Source organism: Larus michahellis, chromosome 1 (genome assembly GCF_964199755.1).
Source record: "Larus michahellis chromosome 1, bLarMic1.1, whole genome shotgun sequence".
In the NCBI taxonomy this organism is placed as follows: Eukaryota; Metazoa; Chordata; class Aves; order Charadriiformes; family Laridae; genus Larus; species Larus michahellis.
Window position 1 is genome coordinate 106,104,042 of NC_133896.1, and position 17,143 is coordinate 106,121,184.

The 17,143-nt window shown below is 40.0% G+C and overlaps 1 protein-coding gene across 1 annotated transcript in view; it reads left to right on the plus strand.

The window, feature by feature from the left end:
* CRYBG3 (crystallin beta-gamma domain containing 3) overlaps positions 1-17,143 on the plus strand; it is a 95,414-nt gene that overhangs the window by 17,707 nt on the left and 60,564 nt on the right. Inside the window, exon 3 of the mRNA XM_074597959.1 lies at positions 12,386-12,822. Coding sequence (XP_074454060.1) covers positions 12,386-12,822 — 437 coding nt within the window. The remainder of the gene's footprint in view (positions 1-12,385; positions 12,823-17,143) is intronic.

The following is a 17,143-nucleotide window of genomic DNA, read 5'->3' on the forward strand; positions in this document are numbered from 1 at the left end:
TGTCCGTCTGTCACCACGTTAATGGGCTATCATGTTTCTGATAGACTTACGTGTAGACTTACATGCTGTGATTTTGTATATTCATTGGCTGTCTCAGCAGGAGCCCAGGGGCAAAATAGCGGGGGAACTGTAAGTCTCTGATTTAGCAGCAAAGGTTGGACATCTAAATTATAGCTGACTGGGTGAGTGGAGCTGGGAAACTTGCTGAGCAACCACAGCAATTTGGCTCTTCTGAGCACTTTCGTTACCAGTTCTGTACTTTACCCCTGCTATTTTTTCCCCTGTGATGAAAGATTTATCTCATAGAGGGAGGAAAAAATATCATTATACTCACCTTATGAAAATAGGAAGCCTGATCTTTCTGTGCCAAGGTGACTTTATCAATCATCATTTGACCACTTTTGAGAAAATATATTACTGAAAAATATTTGCCATGCCTATCAATTCATTGGCAGAATGTACAGCACAACCCACCACTATTTATTTACAGATTTTGCTTTGCTTCTGTTTCTTTGAATTAGAGCTCTAAACGGTACTCAGATTCTGAGTAAATGCTCAATTTCAGGGATGTGATTGCTGAAAAGATGGTTGTGTAGATATAAACCGTTCTTGAACTTCATGTTTAATGTTCTAAGTGTCTGCATTACATAGTGTCCAGTACGTTAGTATATCATTAACCTCACTTTTAGCGCTACAGAGACTTTGTTTTTAAAAGGAATATTGCAACAGTGCTTCCTGCAAAAGTATGTTTCACATACTTTTGCTTTTGGTAATGCCCTTTAAAACAGAGGTTTACAACTGGGACATAGGTATTAGCTGGTTTGTGTGGAACAGCCACCAAATAAACTAACACCGCTACTGTAACGAGCCACGTGCTGGATAAAGTCATGTTAGTATAGTTTTGAAGAAAACACACAATGCTTTTGTTGGACGTGCTTGTACCACAAGCCTAACCTGGCTCCTACCTGTATTACCATACTGTATTAGTAGCAGCGGTGATAGATGCTTGGGGTAGTTTCAGTAGTAGTGAATGGCTTAGATCAAAGGCTTGCCCTGTCTAAGGTTCTCATCCAACTGAAGGCTTTGCTGTTACAGTGTAGGCAAATTCACTTGCCTACCAATCGTCCCCAGATATCATTCCTGTAGCGGTGCATGGAGGAAATAGCATATTATCATAGAAGGGTAGAATCATATCACAGAAAGGTTTGGGTTGGAAGGAACCTTGAAGATCATCTAGTTCCAACCCCCCTGCCATGGGCAGCGACACCTCCCAATAGACCAGCTTGCTCAGAGCCCCATCCAGCCTGGCCTTGAACACTTCCAGGGATGGGGCATCCACAACTTCTCTGGGCAACCTGTTCCAGTGTCTCACCACCCTCACAGTAATGAATTTCTTCCTAATATCTAATCTAAATCTCCCCTCTTTCAGTTTAAAACCATTTCCCCTTGTCCTATTGCAACGCTCCCTGATAAAGAGTCCCTCCCCATCTCTCCTGTAGTCCCCCTTTTGGTACTGGAAGGCTGCTATGAGGTCTCCCTGGAGCCTTCTCTTCTCCAGGCTGAACAACCCCAGCTTCTTCAGCCTGTCTACATAGGAGAGGTGCTCCAGCCCTCTGATCATCTTTGCAGTCCTTCCTTCAACAGATCCATGTCGTTCTTGTGTTGAGGGCCCCAGAGCTGGATTCAGTACTCGAGGTGTGTTCTCACAAACTCCAGGTGGGCTCTCGTGAGAGCAGAGTAGAGGGGCAAAATCACCTCTCTCAACCTGCTGTCCATGCTTCTTTTGATGCACCTCAGGATGCAGTTGGCTTTCTGGGCTGCGAGTGTACATTGCCAGCTCATGTTGAGCTTCTCATCAACCAAAACCCCCGAGTCCTCCTCCTCGGTGTTTCTCAATCCATTCTCCACCCAGCCTGTATTTGCACTTGGGATTGACCCAACCCATGTGCAGGACCTTGCACTAGCCCTTGTTGAACGTCCTCAGATTTGCACAGGCCCACCTCTCAAGCCTGTCCAGGTCCCTCTGGATGGCATCTCTTCCCTCCAGCATGTTGACTGTACCACACAGCTTGGTGTTGTCAGCGAACTTGCTGAGGGTGCGCTGAATCAACTGTGTTGTCCCTCTTGCCAACGAAGATGTTAAACAGCACTGGGCCTAATATGATCCCTGAGGAATGCCACTTGTCACTGGTTGCCACTTGGACATCAAGCCATTGACCACAACTCTTTGACTGTGACCATCCAGCCCATTCCATACCCACTGAGTGGTTCATCTGTCAAATCCATGTCTCTCCAATGTAGAGACAAGGAGGTTATGTGGGACAGTGTCAAATGCTTTGCACAAGTCCAGATAGTCAGTTGCTCTTCCCTTATCCACCAATGTTGTAACCCTGTTGGAGGCGGCCACCAAATATGCCAGGCACAATTTGTTTTTAATGAAGCCATGTTGGCAGTCACTGATCACGTCCTTGTTTTCCATGTGCCTTAACGTAGTTTCCAGGAGGATCTGCTCCATGATCTTGCCAGGCACGGAAGTGAGACTGACTGGCCTGTAGTTCCCCACATCTTCCTTTTTTCCCTTTTTAAAAATGGGGGTTATGTTTCCCCTTTTTCCAGTCAGCAGGAGCTTGACTGGACTATCACAACTTTTCAAATATGATGGATAGTGGCTTAGCAAATTCATCTGCCAGTTCCATCAGGACCCGCTGATGCATCTCATCAGGTCCCATGGATTTGTGCACCTTGAGGTTCCTTAGATGGTCTCAGACCTGATCTTCTCCTACTATAGGTGACTTCTCATTCTCCCAGACCCTGCCTTTGCCTTCTGCAATTTGGGCAGTGTGGCTAGAGCACATGCCATTGAAGACTGCGGCAAAGAGGTCATTGAGTACCTCAGCCTTCTCGATATCCTGGGTAAACAGGCCTACTGTTTCCTTCCAGAGAGGGCCCACATTTTCCCTAGTCTTCCTTTTATCGCTTATATACCCGTAGAAGCCATTCTTGTTGCCCTTGATATCCCTGTTCAGATTTAATTCTATTGGGGTTTTAGCTTTCTTAACCTGATCCCCGGCTGCTCAGACAATTTCTCTGTGTTCCTCCTAGGCTACCTGTCCTTACTCCTACCCTCTGTAGGCTTCATTTTCCATTTGAGATTGTCCAGGAGCCCCTTGTTCATCCATGCAGGGCTCCTGGTGTTATTGCCTGACTTCCTCTTTGTTGGGATGCGTTGCTTCCGAGCTTGGGGGAGGTGATCCTTGAATATTAGCCAGCTTTCTTGGGCCCCTCTTCCCTCCAGGGCTTTATGCCATGGTACTCTACCAAGAAGATCCCTGAAGAGGCCAATATCTGCTCTCCTGAAGTCCAGGGTAGTGAGCTTGCTGAGCACCTTCCTCGCTGCCCTAAGGATCTTGAACTCCATTTTCCCATAACTGATTAGGAAGGAATTCTTAAGCATGTGAGCTCTGTCAGGCAAATGCAAAAGTTTCAAAAAGTAGGTACAAATACAATATACCAAATGTATAATTTAGACCTCAGTATTTCAGTAGCTTTAAATACTTTATAATTTGGCCCACAGGCTCAAGCCTGGGTGCTAGTTGCCTGGATTAACCAGAGGTGTCTCAGTCTTCATAGAAAACACAAGGGCAGAAAGTACTGCAAAGATTATCTAGTCCACTCCTCTGCCCCAAGGTGAGATCTCTGTATCTGTGTCATACCTGGTAGAAGTTTGTCTAACTTGTTCTCAAAGACCTCCAGGGATGGAGATCTCTAAGATCTCTGCAACTTCACCAGACAACTGTTCTACCAATTTTATAAACCTTGTAATTAGGAAGTAATTTTCTTAACATCCTATCTAAATCTTTCTTGCTACAAATTAAACCTGGTGCTAATTGTCCTCTGAAAAGTACTCCTGTATACTGTGAACATGGAGAAGAGATTATTCTGTAGACCTGCTTTCTCACATGAATTTCATTTCAAGGTAACATAAAGATGGCTGTATTTAAGCGGTAGACATAGTATTAAAATTTGATGGCAAGGACTGCAATTATGTGATAAGATGGAGCCAGATTCTTTTTGGAGTGCAATAAATAGGACAAAAGGCAACAGGTGCAAGTTGGAACATGGGAAATTCCAGTCACCTATAAGAATTTTTTCTTCTTTTTTTTTTTTTTTTTCTTCTTTTTTCCCCCCTTTAACGTAAGGGTGGTCAGATACTGGAACAGGTTGCCCAAGGAAGTTGCAGAATCTTTATCCTGGGAAATACTCAAAAAGCAGCTGGATGAAGCCCTGCTCTAACTGGAGCTGCTTTGACCAGGAGCTTAGATTATGTGACCTCCTTAGCCACATTCCTTCAGCCTAATTTGTTCTGTAATTCTCTGTCACATCATTTCCATCTGATGTGTGAATTCACATAAGCTTTACAAAAAGTTGCACGAACTTGCAGAGTATACGTAGCTGTTCTTACTGAATGTCCATAATTCTGACTTTATAATTAGTTTTTCCAAGTTCTACAAAAAGTTAGAAATCAAAATTAAGCCCAGTTAACTACATACTTTTCCATATAGCATGTGTTTTTTATAAGATTGTCATGGTTTTATTTTATATTGTCTTTTTTTCATACGTATGTTATCTAAGTAATGTCTACTCAGCCTGTGAGTGAATGCCTGTTGAATACCTGTGTCTTAGACCTAGTAATTAGAAATCAGAGAGGGATTCTTGGTCTTTTGGGAGTTGAGAGAGGTGGACTATTACTGCCAACCATGAATTTCTTAAAAACCTGAGAGGTACTTAGAAAAACTGTTGCTGTTGCTGCCCACAACAACAAATGCAAGACAAAACCAAAATGTTTTTTGCAGTTTGCATAATCAAGATTTCTCTTGTGGAACCTGAAAGCAGACCTCTTTCTCTTTGGCAATGATGTAGACTTTTGTTGAAATGGAATTTTATAGACAAGTACAGAGTACCTTCTGGTTTCCCAGGACGCTTTGTTAGATTAATGATGTTAACAGCTGTATGTGTTCATGAAGACATTTCAAGATCATCCTATCTAAAGTCCTGGTAAATTCCTTTGCCATACCGATTTTTAGAAAGGATAATCGTGAAATATGCTTCCCTCTCTACTACTTCACTTCTTCAAAGAAGGGATCTTGAGCAGGGAACTTTGTTTCAGGATGGGTGGAAAAAAAAAAGGGGGGGGGGGTCTTAAACCTTGCTCATTTTGGCACAGAAAACTACCGAGGAAACAAGTGAGAAGCAGAAGTGTGGTGCCAGATGCTATAGCCTGCCAACAGAATATGAGTATGGGTGGAAATTGCACTGTCTCACCCCATTCCCAGTGCACTGCCTGCTTGTGTACACCTTCTGCATTGAAAAAGTGAATTTCACCTTTTTTTATTTTATTTTCAAACTCGGGGAATTGTCAAGTATAAGAGAATAAAAATCATTTCACATTTATGAAAACATTTACGCTAAAAGGCAATGGAAGTGTAATACTGGGAGATTTAGAGGACAGAACAGAATAAGTCAGACAATTTAATTCTGTTCTCTCTGTCTCTATACTAGACCTTGTAGTAGTAAGGCGATAGTTACGTACTGAGAAGTGAGTAACAATTCTTAATCTTTAATCAGAGCTTTACAATAATTTCGGCACAAAATTCAGACAGGAGAAATTTTGATGTAACTTTGCAAGTGGTGTAAACAGAATTTTTTAAAATTATAACGTTCACTTTGTCATTCTGGGGGCTTTGACTGAGTTTACCATTCCCTGTAAAGGTGACCCGGCAGAAACTTTATTTCTAATTGTACCTCCTTTTTCTCTACCTTTTCATTTGAAGTGTTCACCCTTACCACCTTGGTTTTTGTTCTCTTGTCAGGGAAGGTGAGTCTGGATACTTCCTCAGATTTTAGGAGAACACTAGAGTTTCAGAGAATGTTTCCTCTTCTCTTTCCTCATCTAACAAATTAAATCTGCATTAAGGACTCCTTGGTGTTTCAAGAATTCAAATGTATAAACAAATTTTTAAAGCCCCAGTGCTGAACTTTCAACAGAGGCAGTTGTCTTTCCAAATTTTAAATAGTCATTTAATTTAAATAGGTTTATTTTTAAAAATGCAAAACCGATACAGTTTAACTAAAAGTCCCTTCCTGTTGTTTAACTTTTACTCGTGATTGTGAAGATGCCATGATTTAATTAGTTACTCTTTTCTTCCAGGGTTGTCATGACCTGATTTTTTCATGTCAAAACAAGCAGAGAAAGGAAGATGTGGAAGGAAAACTTTGCGGTATAAAAAAGCCAAAATATTCAAAGGTTCAAAGCATCAGTTATTTGTAGAGATACAGAACTCACCTTTAACTTAAATCCCCACAAAACCCTGAGGCTGTCTTTGTTAATCTTTTGGGTTTTTTTGCTTTTTACAAGTATTTAAAAGGTGTTACTTAGTTAAGACTAAATAGTTTTTGACAATGGTGGAACTCCTTTGCATCATCTCCATCACCATTCTAATTACTGGCATAAATAAGGAAACCCCACTTTGACTGCATGTTTTTTAAATCCATTTTTCTCGTGAACGCTATCAACAGTGGACTTTTAGGAGTTCTCAGCTTATTGTGTATTTTACTGTCTGATAGTACCTTTTCTTGATTTTTTTCTTAATACTATGCCAGTTTTCTTAGGTCTTGTTCCTAATCTATGTCTTGCTATGTCTGGTTCTTTTTCATTAGGTTTCTGTATGTATTGCCTCCCATTGCTTGAGAGTACGTAACTTCTTTTCCTCACAGTAGTTGAAAAAACTAAAGCTTATTTCATGTGTGGATTTATTGTACCTCAGTGTGTCCTCCTCATTGCAAACGAGTCTGCTGAAAAACATGCAGTAGTTACTCATTGTGGGGATGTACTAGTCTGGCAGCAACTCAAGCTATTTCACTGTGGATTTTGTTTAGCATATTACTGTTCAAATTGAATGAGATGCTCATAATTGTTAAATGAAATGTAGCCATTTTAGCTATGGTGAAAGGTCAAAGTTAAGGCTAGGAACGTGTTTAATTTTCCAGTATTAGAGCACCCAACACTTTAATCTGCAACTCTTAAACTATTTCTACATGTTAGCAAACAAATTCTGGAGTAGTGCTATGACCATTTCTTTGATGAGTAAATTGAGATGTTGGGGTCAAATGGCGTCTTGAAGGTCCCTGGGTTGAATCAGCGATAATTCTAAAATCCTGATGTCTGGCCGTCTTCTCTCACAACTGCAGGGAGATGGGGTGGTTAAAGTGCACAAGCGTATCTGTGCAATATGCAGAATGTCCTCCATCAGCAGCTGCCAGTGCAGCAGGACAGACAGTCTGTGAGAGGTCTCCATGTGGCTGGCTGGAGTTTCTGCTTCGTAATGAGCATTTGTTCATGAGGGGGTGCAATCTGAAATGTCTGGCTGTTGTGGCTGGAAGCTAATTTCTTTATTCATGGAGATCAGATCTGTGTTTTAATGCTGTTAATGTTTTCATTTCATTCACTTGTTAGGGCAATAAAAGAGATTGTATTCTTGGCAGATGGACGTAACCCCTGCCGAATGAGAACCTCTGGCAATTTGAACTTTTGCCACTGAACTGCTGAGAGACAGTGGCTACCAGGGCGGGTGTTCTCAGCTGGTACAAGGCAAATCTGCCAAAGCAATCCCTTTTCAGGGTGCTGTTGCACCACTGCAGCTGCACTTTGGGGCGGCTGTTCACACCGGTAGCAAACCCTGAGCCTGACTGCGTAGGTGCAATTAGGCTTTGGGCGTATGTCTGTGCTACAGTCAGGAATGGATTACAGCCTGCAAAACATACCTAGTCTACCATTGAATAAATTAGCTCAGATAAGAATCACGCTTGAGACATGACATCTTGGGCTTGTCTTTTGAGTCCTGGCTGCCAGACTTCTCTGCAGCGGTTGCTCCAGCAAGGTGAGACTGCACTACCTGACTGCACAGTAGAGACAGCTTCAGCTATCGCTGCAGTCTCTTCAGTCACCTGATTTAAGTCATAATCTTGTTTCACGCTCTGTTGAGCTTCCCCTCTGCAACAGCCTCATTGCGTGTGAGGTCACAGGACCATAGGATAATTCAGGTTGAAGGGACCCCAGGATGTCATTTAGCCCAACCTCCTGCTTAAAGCAGGCTCAGCTATAAGGTCAGACCAGGTTACCCGGGGCTTGCCTGGTGAAACTTTGAGTAATGAGTTGCTAAAGGAATAAAAGCTAATTAAAGCTTTATGAAGCATGTCACAAGCAGGAAAGCTCACGGAGAGTGGGAAAGGGGAGGCAAGGGGAAAATTGATGACAGTCCGTATACAAAAGGAGCAGAAAGAAACACTGTGGCAGGAAAACTTTTTTGCTTGCATCAGCAAGCATCTCAAAGGGCATCTGGCAGGTAGGTTTTCATCCAAAAACTATTCTTTGCAGTGTTAGCCTGATAAGCTGTTCAGACTGCTGTGACACTGGAAGAGGATTTTTTATTTTTCTTTTTTAACTGATGACATGAGGTGTAACTAATATGAGAGTCACTGGTATTCTTCCAGTGTTGCAAATATCAAACTGCTGAAGCCTAATTGCAGCGCAGATGCAACTGCTCTGTCAAGGTCAACTAAAGGCCCCGACTGTTGAAAACTGGTGGGATATACCAGGGAAAGGGTTACTTTGATTATACCCTATGCCCTTGCCTTTTTTTCCTGAGCATTTGCTGGGGGCCTCTGTCAGAGATGAGCTCAGAGAAAGGCATGGGAAATAATAAGTGAAAGTTATCATGATGTTGCCTCGTGGAATTGCCATCATACTGCTGTGTTCATTGGGCGCTTGTGCCTGAAGGAAGGCTCCTGCTGTGTTAAAGGCTTACTGGCTTTACAGATCATATGCGTTTGTCTCTGTAATTTGCATATGCCACTAATTTAAAATACAAACTTCAAAATCTGTAGCAGGAACAGTTGTGTTTGTGTAATGCCTAAACAGTGGCTTAAACTTTGAATTGAGATTTTTATGGGCAAATGATAAAACACCAATAGCTCATGCTGTCTTTTATAGCAAAGAGGAGCAGGAGGGATAATATATGGAGAGTAGGATTGATTATATTGAAGGGAGGAAAGAAGGATTTGCATAGTTTCTGTGCTGGGACTTAATATCCATGTATATCTTCAAGTAAGCACAGTGTAAATGCTCTCCTGGGCATTTTTTTTTTTTTATGGAACACACTATTAACCTTAAGGTTAAAGGTATGGAAGGACCCTTTCATATTAAAACTTCCTGTTCTTTTGATTTACCAAAAGTTAAGTAAGATTAAAGAGGAAGGAAAAGTCTAAATAGATTACTGTTTCTGGAAACAGAGACTACAAAACAGCTTTTCATGCACGGCATGAATTATGCTTACAAAGAAGCAGCACAGTCTTTACAAGCGTTCTGTCTCAGAGCTGCTAGGGGAAGAATTTCACATGTAGAGATTTAGCCATATTTGAAATCTCAGTTCCTAATAGGAAAAAAACCCCACTAGTTCCTGAATACAAATTACTTTAAAAAAAAAAAAAAAGGGCAGCCAAAAACCAACCAACCAACAACAACAAACCAACAAAAAACCGTAATACTAAACTGTTGACAAGTTTTGAATGTAGTATTTTCTTTTATAGTTAATGCATTGAGCTGTTAACTTAATAGATATTGTAGTAATTAATATTAATTTTGTAGCCTATAATGGTTATATCTGCAGAGAAAATAATAGGATTCATGTGCACTTCCTGCACCGAGATACTCTTTTAAATCTGACAAATTTGTGTGAATGATACTAATCACAGAACAAGGGAGAAATGCCTTCCCTCACTTAAATGAAAAACTGGTATTGAAGAATACTGAGATATTAATCAAAGGGAAGGAAGAAACTATGACAGTAGAGTCATAGAATCATAGAATTGCTGAAGTTGGAAGGGACCTTTAAGATCATCAAGTCCAACCTTTAACCTACCCTGACAAAAGCCACTTCTAAACCATGTCCCTCAGTGCCCCATCTACCCTTTTTTTAAACACCTCCAGGGATGGTGAATCCACCACCTCCCTGGGCAGCCTATTCCAGTGTTTAATAACCCTTTCAGTGAAAAAATGTTTCCTAATATCCAATCTAATGACAGTAGAACTTTGAAGTTGACTATGGTGCATCATTCATGTATTACCAAATTTTGGAAACTAATTTTTTCCTTATTTCTGTTTTCTGTTTCCTTATGCAAAGTACTTAGTTTCTATGAGATAAAGTTATTTATTCAAGAGATGCATCCCAGTTTTGCATGTTACTTGCATAGTTTGCCTAGGACTGAAGATAGCAGCCAGGACTGTAGTACATCTGTAAGCTGCACTACTGTTTGTCTTCATTTCCAGGAGTGGGTTTGGGTCGAGTTGACTTGTAAAGTAGTAAATCCCTGAATAGCACAGGGATGACTACATCCCTTTGTGACACATCAGCTATTGATTAGTGCAGTATGTGGGGAAGCAGGTGGGATTTGTCACGGGTGGGATGAAGAAAGGCTAGTTTGACTTAGCCCACTTTTGAAAGTTTACTTATAAGTTTAATGTGGTTGTTTAACTGTCTTGCTTGTATGTAGAAAATAGAGGTTGTATGGATTTCTCAAGCACAAACCAGTGCCATTCAGTTTCTATCCTCACATAATTCCATTTTCAATACATGCATAAGATCACTTAATATTAAGCAATTGTATCTACTCTTTGTATGAAAAAGGTGAAAAAATATTTCTTGAAGATTAAAGACCACTGCTCCAATATCACTAACGATAACTTGCAAGCTTTTAAGAAATTGCTGTTCCCCAAGGATTAAACTGTGTTCATTAAAACACACTTTTTCATTATCAATACGATCCTAGATGGGCTATTGACAAATAAGCCTACTTGTTTATTTTAGGTTACCTGAAACAAATACATCCTCATGTTGTAATAGGATTAGTGATGTATGAAAGTAGTAGCTTTCTGCTGAGATTGGATGGGTAGATGTTATCCAATTTGAAACAATTACTCTTACCCAAAGGTATTGTTGACACAATTAAAAATTGCATAGGACTTTTTTGTTCATGTTCTCCTTTTCTGCTCCTGTTGAGCAGAATAGATTTCATCTAAGAAAACCTGGGGTAACTTTATTCTGTTTTAATAAACTGTGTTGAAACAGGGATTGAAATTACAAGGATTGTACTGTAAAAATACAGCAGCAATAGCATATAGCACCTGCTATGAAAGGTGAGGATGAAGGGGAGGTGCTCCCCAGAAAATTTTAGTCCAGGAAAAAAACATTTGCAGATTGTGAAGCTGAAAACGTGGTGTTTGGGAAGCCTACCAGTGAAGATGCATCATGTTTTTGGGCAGATGGTCTTGGCAGAAGTAGCATGGGCTTGGGCAGTGGCTCTTGGATCTCCAAGAGAAGCTAACACCAAGGAAACTGAAGGGCATAAACTGGTGAGGAACAGAGCGTGTCTTGCCCCTGGAGGCAGATGCTCAGCTGAGTGGAAGGAAGAAATGAACTGGTGGTTTAAATGAGGTGAAGCCCTGCCTTAGTACTAATTATTTTCAGTTAGAAAATAATTCCAGCTCACAGTCAGAGCTGGCCAGCAGTTCACAAGGTCGTGGGTGTGCAGGGGTAGTGGTGTGTAGGACTCTGGCAGTATGGAAGACTGTGCAGTTCAAGCATTGTAGACTCTGAAGCCGTGTGAGACTACAAAGAGATTTGGAAGTACAGCTGTGCAGTTAATTGCATGTGGAGTTGAAGGAAAGCTGGCCAGAGGGTGCAACATGGTGTCGCTAAAGATAGGGGATAGGATTAATCTCTGGCATGTGAGTTGAGTTCCTTTTATCCAGATTCTGTTCTTGATTCTCCTGGGTTTTTTACAAGTGCAGGTTACCTTCAGTTTAAAGTTACAGTATGTTGTGTTTTGCTATGGTGTTCTTGAGTATATTTGCAAGCTGAAGACTGTTCATCTCACAAGTGCGTATAGATTTGTTTGTGAAGCTGTGCTTCTTGAGCAGATTAGAGTCTGAAGTGTGAAAAATTGTTCCTTGCTTCTTCCTTTTTTTTTTTTTTTTCCTGCAAGTTGAAGCAATTGTTCGCCATCTGTTCTTCTGTACTTTACTTCCACAGCAGCTACTTTGTGCATCTTCTAGCCCGTGTAGTCTTTTGGGCTTTTTGTAGACTAGGGACCTTTTTTAGTACAAAAAGAGAAGAAGAGAGCACAGGACACTGATGTTAAAATGAACCTTTAAACAACAGATATCCTGAAAGAAATACAATGCATAGGAGCAAGTTAAAATTAATGAATTTGGGAATGTATGAAAATGACAGGAAGTATCTTCTTTATGTGCTTCTTGTATTTGTCTTAGGTTTGTCAAAATGAAGAGAAGAACCATTCCACAGAAGAACTTAGCAAGTCTGAAATCCAGGATGAGCTGAAAAAGGCTAATAGCCTTCCTAGTTTGACTCCTGGAATCAAAACAGCAGATAAAGACAAGCAACCCCGAGAAGGTTTTTTTCATTTTCTTGGAAGCTTATTTAATATTGCAACAAAATCTTCTTTGGTAGAATCTAAACCCCCCACCTTCCAAAATGAACCCAACAGATGTGAAAAGGATTTACAGAACACAAATACCCTTCCGGAGGGGACACAGCCAAAGCGTCCGAGAATTGAAGAGCCTATCTGTTCTACAGCTAAAATAAAAGAGGATTCTGTAAATAAAGATGATGCCATCTTAAATAATATTGGGAAAGATATCTCACAGGATCTGCAAGGAGGCTGGAAGCGATCTGCAGATGCACAAAAGTAAGTTTTATAATTTAGTATTAAATATCTTGATGTTTGTGTGTGTGTGTGTGCGCACAGAACTATTTTGAACAAGTTCTGCTGACAAATGACTGTCATTTCTAAGGATGATTGGAGTGTCCCTGACTCGACTTTGTGCAAAACTGTAGTAGCAACTATCTTAAATAAATGAGAAGTCAGCTGCAACAAAGTACAACTTTAAAGAAGGTTTTCTAGAAGTCTCCTGACTATGGATAGATCCAGTGTAGATCCGTCTAAGTGTTAAGAGAGATTAAAGTTGTAGCATTTAGAAATACACTTAGTATTGTAGATATGCTTTAAAAAAAAAAAAAGTGTAAAGAGCTTATTTCCATCCATATTGTGGGCTAAATAAAGGTTTGAATGTTTGTCCTTTTTATATCTCACTAGTTCAGTGGTTTTACTTCTGCAAGTAAGGTTTCCTCATTTTTAAATTATCTTTCCTGGTTTATTTGACTTGGTGATTTTAGCTTATGTTTTCCCTTGTTCTTTGGGGTTTTCCTGTAATGTAAAGTATAAAATACTCAATTAGCCTCAATACGGAACATCCTTAACAGTCCTGTAATGTTTCCAAATAAGATTTCCAAAAAAATGGTGCCAAGGGCATCAATGTGTGTTTGAGAGTAGAAAAGCGAAAACATTGGCTGTGGTCCACACCGTATATTACAAAATCTTTCTTACCATGGCATAAACATAAATAATAGTATTCCAAAAACATTTGTAGCTGTTATGTTGAATAGTTGACTATGTATGGGCCAGTACAGCATAGGTTTGGAGTTAGGTGTGTATGTATGAGTGTGATATCTGTCCAGTTTTTGATAGGTGTGTAGAATACGGACTTGTCCCCAGGCAATGAATCTGTAATGTTTACTCAGACTCTCAATTTGAAGCTGAAAGTAATGATTTGGAGTAACCAATAATTATATCACAGTGCTCCTGCTTATGTGCAGAATGGGGCAATGTACTGAGAAGAAACACCTTTTTTTTTTTTTTTTTTTTTTCCCGTGACAGTTTTAAAACTAATTTGAGTTATGCTCAGTATATAAATCTGTGGTATGTGAAGTGTTTCACCTCCATACAGGAGGTCAGAGATTCCCAAAGTAGCCACTTAATTAATTTCACTTCCATATTGGGGATGTCTCCAGGACTCTGTCCTTATTTATTATTCAGTAGACTAATGATTTGCGGTGTCTGTCATTCACCTTTGTATTATAAATAGGTGACTAAGTGATAGGATACCTATTCAGGTGAACTTAAGACTGTATTTCCACCACCAAAATAGAGTACTGTTTGTAGTTAATAATAATGGTTTTGTTCTCGTGAGTACTCTGGTTTGGTGTGTGACATGGTCAACTGGTTTTTATTACAGATTCTTATCATAGTAACACACATCTGACTGACCTTTTTCCAAACTGCACGTTGCAGCCCAGCACCACCACTTCATTCACCACAATATAGAAGAAAATTTCTCCTCCCCTTAGCTGTTGTTATCTGGAGAGGCCTAGGAGCGTTATGTTACTCAGTCTAGTTCCTGAACAAACTGTATTTCTTAAAACCTGTTGGACAGGCTGGCTTGCTGCATCAGTCTCTTGCTGCAATTTGCTGTTTCTGTAGTATACTCTGCAAACCAGCAGATAAGTCGCCTGCCATTGTGCCAGGGGCCATCCAGAGATACAAGAAAAGTCACTCCTTGCCTCAAAGAGAGCTTAGTCAAAAAGTAGGTGTTAATAGATCTTTTTCATTTTTTGCTTCATTACACATAGTTTCTTCTGTGTTGTTTCTCAGCATATTTTCTGCTGTACTTTCTTCAGTGTTTGCTCTTTTTCTCCTTCTCTCCATCCACAGCTACTGATTGTATTATTCAGTTTGCAGTGGTAGTTTGTCATTTATACAGGTTTTTTTTTCTTAACCTCTTCCCCAACAAAGTCAGTCCTCTTATATGCTTTGCACCTCTAACCTACCTTGAGTCTCTCCTGTCTGTTCAGATGAATATGAATCTTGGAGACTCAACTGAAGGCCCAGCATGTGGTGAACAAAACATGGCAATCAGACCCTGCAGTAAGTGGATGAGGGGCAGCCATGGTCAGCCCTTACACAGTCAGTCTCTTTTTTTTTTTTTTTTTTTTCTCCACCATTTGCCTGGCTGATGCAATAAGGAGCTGGTGCACATCTTTCCTTTCAGTTAGAAACCTCTGACTGCTGCTGGCTTTTCAAAGTGTACGCATGAGCTTTGTTTGACTTCACCATTTTATTGATACCTACAGGCCTGTGAGCAGGAGCAGTGGAAGTGACAGAATGTCTTGGCGTTTTTTTTTTTTCTGCTCTGTTCATATTACATTAATGCAATTGAGTAGATCTTGAGCAGTGAACTTATAAGATGTGGGCAGTCTGTATGCACAGTTTAGAGGGTCTGATAGTATTCATTTGCTTCTTGCATTGATTTTTATTAAGGCATTAATAAAAGCTTACAGAGTTCGGAATGTGAGGGTATTAACTTACTGAAGTGACCTCCTTGCTCTGTGCAAATATTTTTAGGTTGTTTTGGTTTTCTTGAAATCAAAGTTGCAGTTGGCATTTTCAATTGACAATATTTTGACATTGTTCTATAATATTAGATAACATATTCAAATCGGTGTAGATACTTCTCATGGTTAGGCAAGCATATAAAAATGTGTGTTGCTAGTTTGGAGGTAGGGGTGAGTAGATCTATGTACAGAATTAAGTTTTTCCATGGAAAATGACTTTTTTAAATGGAAGAAAACTAACAGGTTTTTTGTTGTAGCTGCTGTAAAATCAGGCAAACATTAAACCAGTCATTTTCCTTTTAAACTCGTACTCAGAAGTACAGTGTACATTCTGCCCTTTTTGGCTCAGGATACAAACAAGTTAGACAGTCTCTGTAACTTTTGTGTATATTTTTCTATGCCTGACTACCCAATGTGAACTGTGTTTCTGAAGCAATTAGTAAAGAGAAATTGAAATGACATTGTGGAAGCAGAGTTTTGCACTGTTTACCTTTTTAAAAATTTGAATCAAGGATGCCTCTTCTTCTGGAAGTGATTATGCCAGGTTTATTCTCTTCTGGTTTATAAAAGTTTAAAGGATATAGAGCCGTTTTTTTTTTTGTTTTTTTTTCTCTTCAGTACTAGCTAGCTTCTTTACTAAATAGACTAACTGGTATTCGTTTAGCTTAGTTAAATTGTGAAAGTGCTCTTGATTGCTGAGGATTGGCTGGATAGTTTTGTAGAAAGTACTAAGAAGTAGTTGGAAGTGGGTGGTAAAAGCACATGAATAATAATGGAGGGATGGTGAAGATGTAGCACAAAGGAACTGGAAGGTCCATGGATACCATGAAGGGAAGGGATGGTGTGAATGTGGTCTTTTGCTAATCTCTTGAAGACTGGGTCCCAAAAGACAGATGAGACATGCTAGTCATCCATATAAATTCAAAGGTACTATCAATTCCATTGATTATCTTAAACGGCAATTTTAGCATTTAATGTAGAGGCAAATCGAAGCTGAGATCTTTACAAATCCATAAGACCACACTGTTTCCTTTGTCATGAGGAACATTTAAATGAATTTGTTAATTCTAAACTACTGTTAAATATTGAATTTATCTATGGTTAGGGAGGAGGTTGCAATGGTAAGTGAAAGAGGGACAGTTGTTAGATTGCTTAACACGCATTAGAGTTGTTTTTAAAAAAAAACCCACCAAAAAATACCCCAACAAAAAAAACCCCAAACCAACCTTTTCAAACTAAAATACCTACGAAATGGTCTCAGGTGCCTCTACCGAGACAACTTCATTAACCTCATATCCTTAAAGCAATGTTTTGTAAAATACAAGGAAATCAGACTGCTCTGACCTGTAGACTGATGTTAATTTTGCCCTCAGTGGGAGGCCTGGCACTTGGGAAAGACTCAAGTTTCCAGGCCTTGAGCCAAGGAAAGTGGAATTGATGAGCTCAGTCTGTGGAGTTTGTGAGGGGCAAAATGTGTTGGTCACATTATTCCTCCATCATGCTGGCTGGTTAGTGCAGAGGCAATTGTACCCTAAAGACTTCTGCTCCTTTAATCCAGACAGTGGCAAGTGGTAAAGGAGGAGCACAGAGGACAAAACCGTGATAAATTTGGTAAAGTCTCTAGACAACAATTACTGTGGACAGTAACATAATAATTGCAGCATTGAAGATGGGTGAGGTGAGTTGGGTTGACTAAGTCTCCAGTTATTGCATCCCTTTATCTTCTGTTTGTCTCTGGGATGGTTGAAGATTTCCTTTGCATTGAGAAATGAAGCAAG